We start from the raw sequence: 2,749 nt of genomic DNA on the forward strand, positions 1-2,749 counted from the left end.
CACAAAAACAATGGAAAAATTTCGTGCGTAATGAAATAGAATAAATATTGGCACAGTTAGAAAAAACCCCCAGAGAAAAACACATTTTCTAATCCCAAAAGTGCCAAATGCGATTTAAAAAAATATTTAAATTGAAGCTTTCGTTAGTCATTGCCATAAATACACTGTAGTTCATATTAAGAAGTATTGCTTGCTAATATTTGTGATTATATTAGCATTCCATTGATAGAAAATCTTGTCAACAAACAAAATGAATTCACTCCGATTTTCCATATTCGTAGCACTGTGCATTGGCCACATAACGGCCACGAATTATTGTTCCTCAACCATATGCCCAAAAGGCACAACACACATAGCTTGCCGTCACAATGGTGTAGGGCAATTTCTTTATCTCCATGAAATGTTCTCAATTCTAACAACTTTTCTGTTTTTCTATTTTTATTTCTTCAGAAATTTGCCTCCACTTGCCCCAAGGATGCAGCCATGGTCTCCTTAACGGCTGCTATGCAAAATATCATAGTAAACCGTCACAATGCCAAGCGCAATTTGGTAGCCGGTGGCACTGTGGCCAATCACAAGGCAGCTTGTCGCATGGCCACCATGAAGTGGAATCAGGAACTGGCCAACATAGCAGCACTTAATGTCCGCCAATGTAAAATGAGCCATGACAGTTGCCGAAATACGGACGCCTTCAAATATTCCGGCCAAAATTTGGCCTGGATGTCATACAGTGGTACTGTGAACACAAACTCTATGCTGGAGAATCTGGTTGATCTATGGTATAGTGAAGTTAAAAACAGCAAAATGTCAAATATAAACTCATTTCCGGTCACTTATGATAACAAGTAAGTTGATATCGTGCAACTCATCAAATTGACAAATTTCCCTTCACTAAATTCTTTCTCTTTTAGAAAAGAAATTGGTCATTTCACAGTTATGGTTGCTGATCGAAATGTCGCTGTTGGTTGTGCAGCGTCCACTTACACTCCAACGGGATCAAAACAGAAGCATTTTCTATTAGCCTGCAATTATGCCACCACCAATGTGTTGAAGAAGCCAATCTATGCAAGCTGTGCCAAGGCAGCCACTTCATGTAAGAAAGGCAAGAATGCAAAATATCCTAACTTATGTGCCGCCTCGGAAGTCTTTGATGTCAATAAGTGGTAGTGTCATTAAAGAAATTCCTTAAAAGCAAATAAAGCCGAACCAAGAATATTTTGACCTAAATCCAGGTATTCCATAATGAGTTTTAGTGGAAAAAGAAATAAACGCCCTAAGTACGGTGGGATACCAAGTTGGTACCATGGTGGTTGATACTACCAACGCGTGAGTAATTTTCCACCCACGCCCACAAAAAAAAAATGTTAGGTCATGCCAGGTTTAGGTGGCAGTCTGTCATCAGATACACTTTGAGGTTTTCGTCCATTGTGATACCATGGGAACAGCAAAAGGAAAGACGATGTCTACCATTGAACCATCCAGATTGCTTTAAAAAGCCCAATAACTTGCAAATGTTAACATCCGCTAAATCAGAGGCTGCCGGTCATAACGCACTCAAGACACTGGACACTTGCATTGTGGATGATTCCTCCTTTGGTGCTTTTTTAGCTGCTGCTGTCGAAGGACCTATTGAATTCCGTCCTGCCCCTCTGACGCACACCCTGAGCCCAATCCAACTGGATGACCCACCCTCACAGGACTTTTCGGGTCCCGTTTTAATGCCTTCCCCTCCTGGTTTTATTGTAATAGGGGGATTTTCATTTTCTTGCCGCCTGATTTGAGAGAGGTGGTTGATAGTTCCTCAGACAAGTGTTCAGCAACAACTGCTTAGTCGTCTCCTAAATCCCAAACCACACCGCTTCTATACGCCTTCAGTTTCAACTTGTTAAATTCGTAGGATGCAACTGTTTCAGACTTCTTAAGGTCTGCGAGACGGCCGTAGTTTAGTACGAATATTGCATGTATCTAATCGCAGTCAGCCTCATCCAATCTACCGATCTCCCAGTCGGCGGTTAAAAGATTGGGGATATAGTCCCTTAGTCTACCAAGTATGGATTCAAGATTCAAGGGAATACTTGGTATCCAAGCGTGTGTCATTGGTTGAGAAGGAATATCTTACATCTTGACAAAATCTAGTGCTGCGCCTGGCCAGATCTCGCCAATCTTCTTTAGCGCATAACTATACGTCTCAATTGAGCATTGATTAATTAGACAATAAGTTTGTATCGGCTCGATACCAGCCTGAATCGTCACAAATTGAGGGAGGACATGGAAATTCCGCAAGGACACCGGAGTATACAGATTACAGCCCATTAACTATGCCACACGAATTGTTCCTAGGTTTGCAGCCCTGTTCTTCTCGTTTGTCAACAACTATCATCACCAAGCTGTCCTTAGCGGCACTAGCAAAGGTTCTTGGACCCATATTATTATTGTCCGCCTTAGTTTTTTAGGGCATGGGATGCCCCCAGGTGACCGCAGCCTTTCGTTTTCGAATCTATACGTGAAGTCTTTAGCCTCTCTCCTTATCAGTGAGACTTTTGGTATCATTCGCACCAAGCTTCTCAATAAACATGAGAGCGATGCGCCTCTTATTATTCCAACCTCTTAAAGAGCGTATTGGCTTGCCGATGGCCTAGACAAATTTTGCTCATGAACATTTCACTAAGGAACAGGGGCAAAATTCTCACATAGTGCAGTCCGATTCAAGTTTAAGCTCAATGATAAGGGGCCTCCTTTTTATAGCCGA

General features: G+C 41.9%; 1 protein-coding gene across 1 annotated transcript; it reads left to right on the plus strand.

The window, feature by feature from the left end:
• On the plus strand, nucleotides 1-1,235 carry LOC106080842 (antigen 5 like allergen Cul n 1). The gene is made up of 3 exons (XM_013242431.2): nucleotides 1-373; nucleotides 451-845; nucleotides 912-1,235. Exons 1-3 carry the CDS (start codon nucleotides 251-253, stop codon nucleotides 1,165-1,167), a joined length of 774 nt encoding a protein of 257 aa, XP_013097885.2. The 5' UTR covers nucleotides 1-250; the 3' UTR covers nucleotides 1,168-1,235.
• Nucleotides 1,236-2,749: the final 1,514 nt, after the last annotated feature.

The sequence above is a fragment of the Stomoxys calcitrans genome, chromosome 4 (assembly GCF_963082655.1).
Source record: "Stomoxys calcitrans chromosome 4, idStoCalc2.1, whole genome shotgun sequence".
In the NCBI taxonomy this organism is placed as follows: Eukaryota; Metazoa; Arthropoda; class Insecta; order Diptera; family Muscidae; genus Stomoxys; species Stomoxys calcitrans.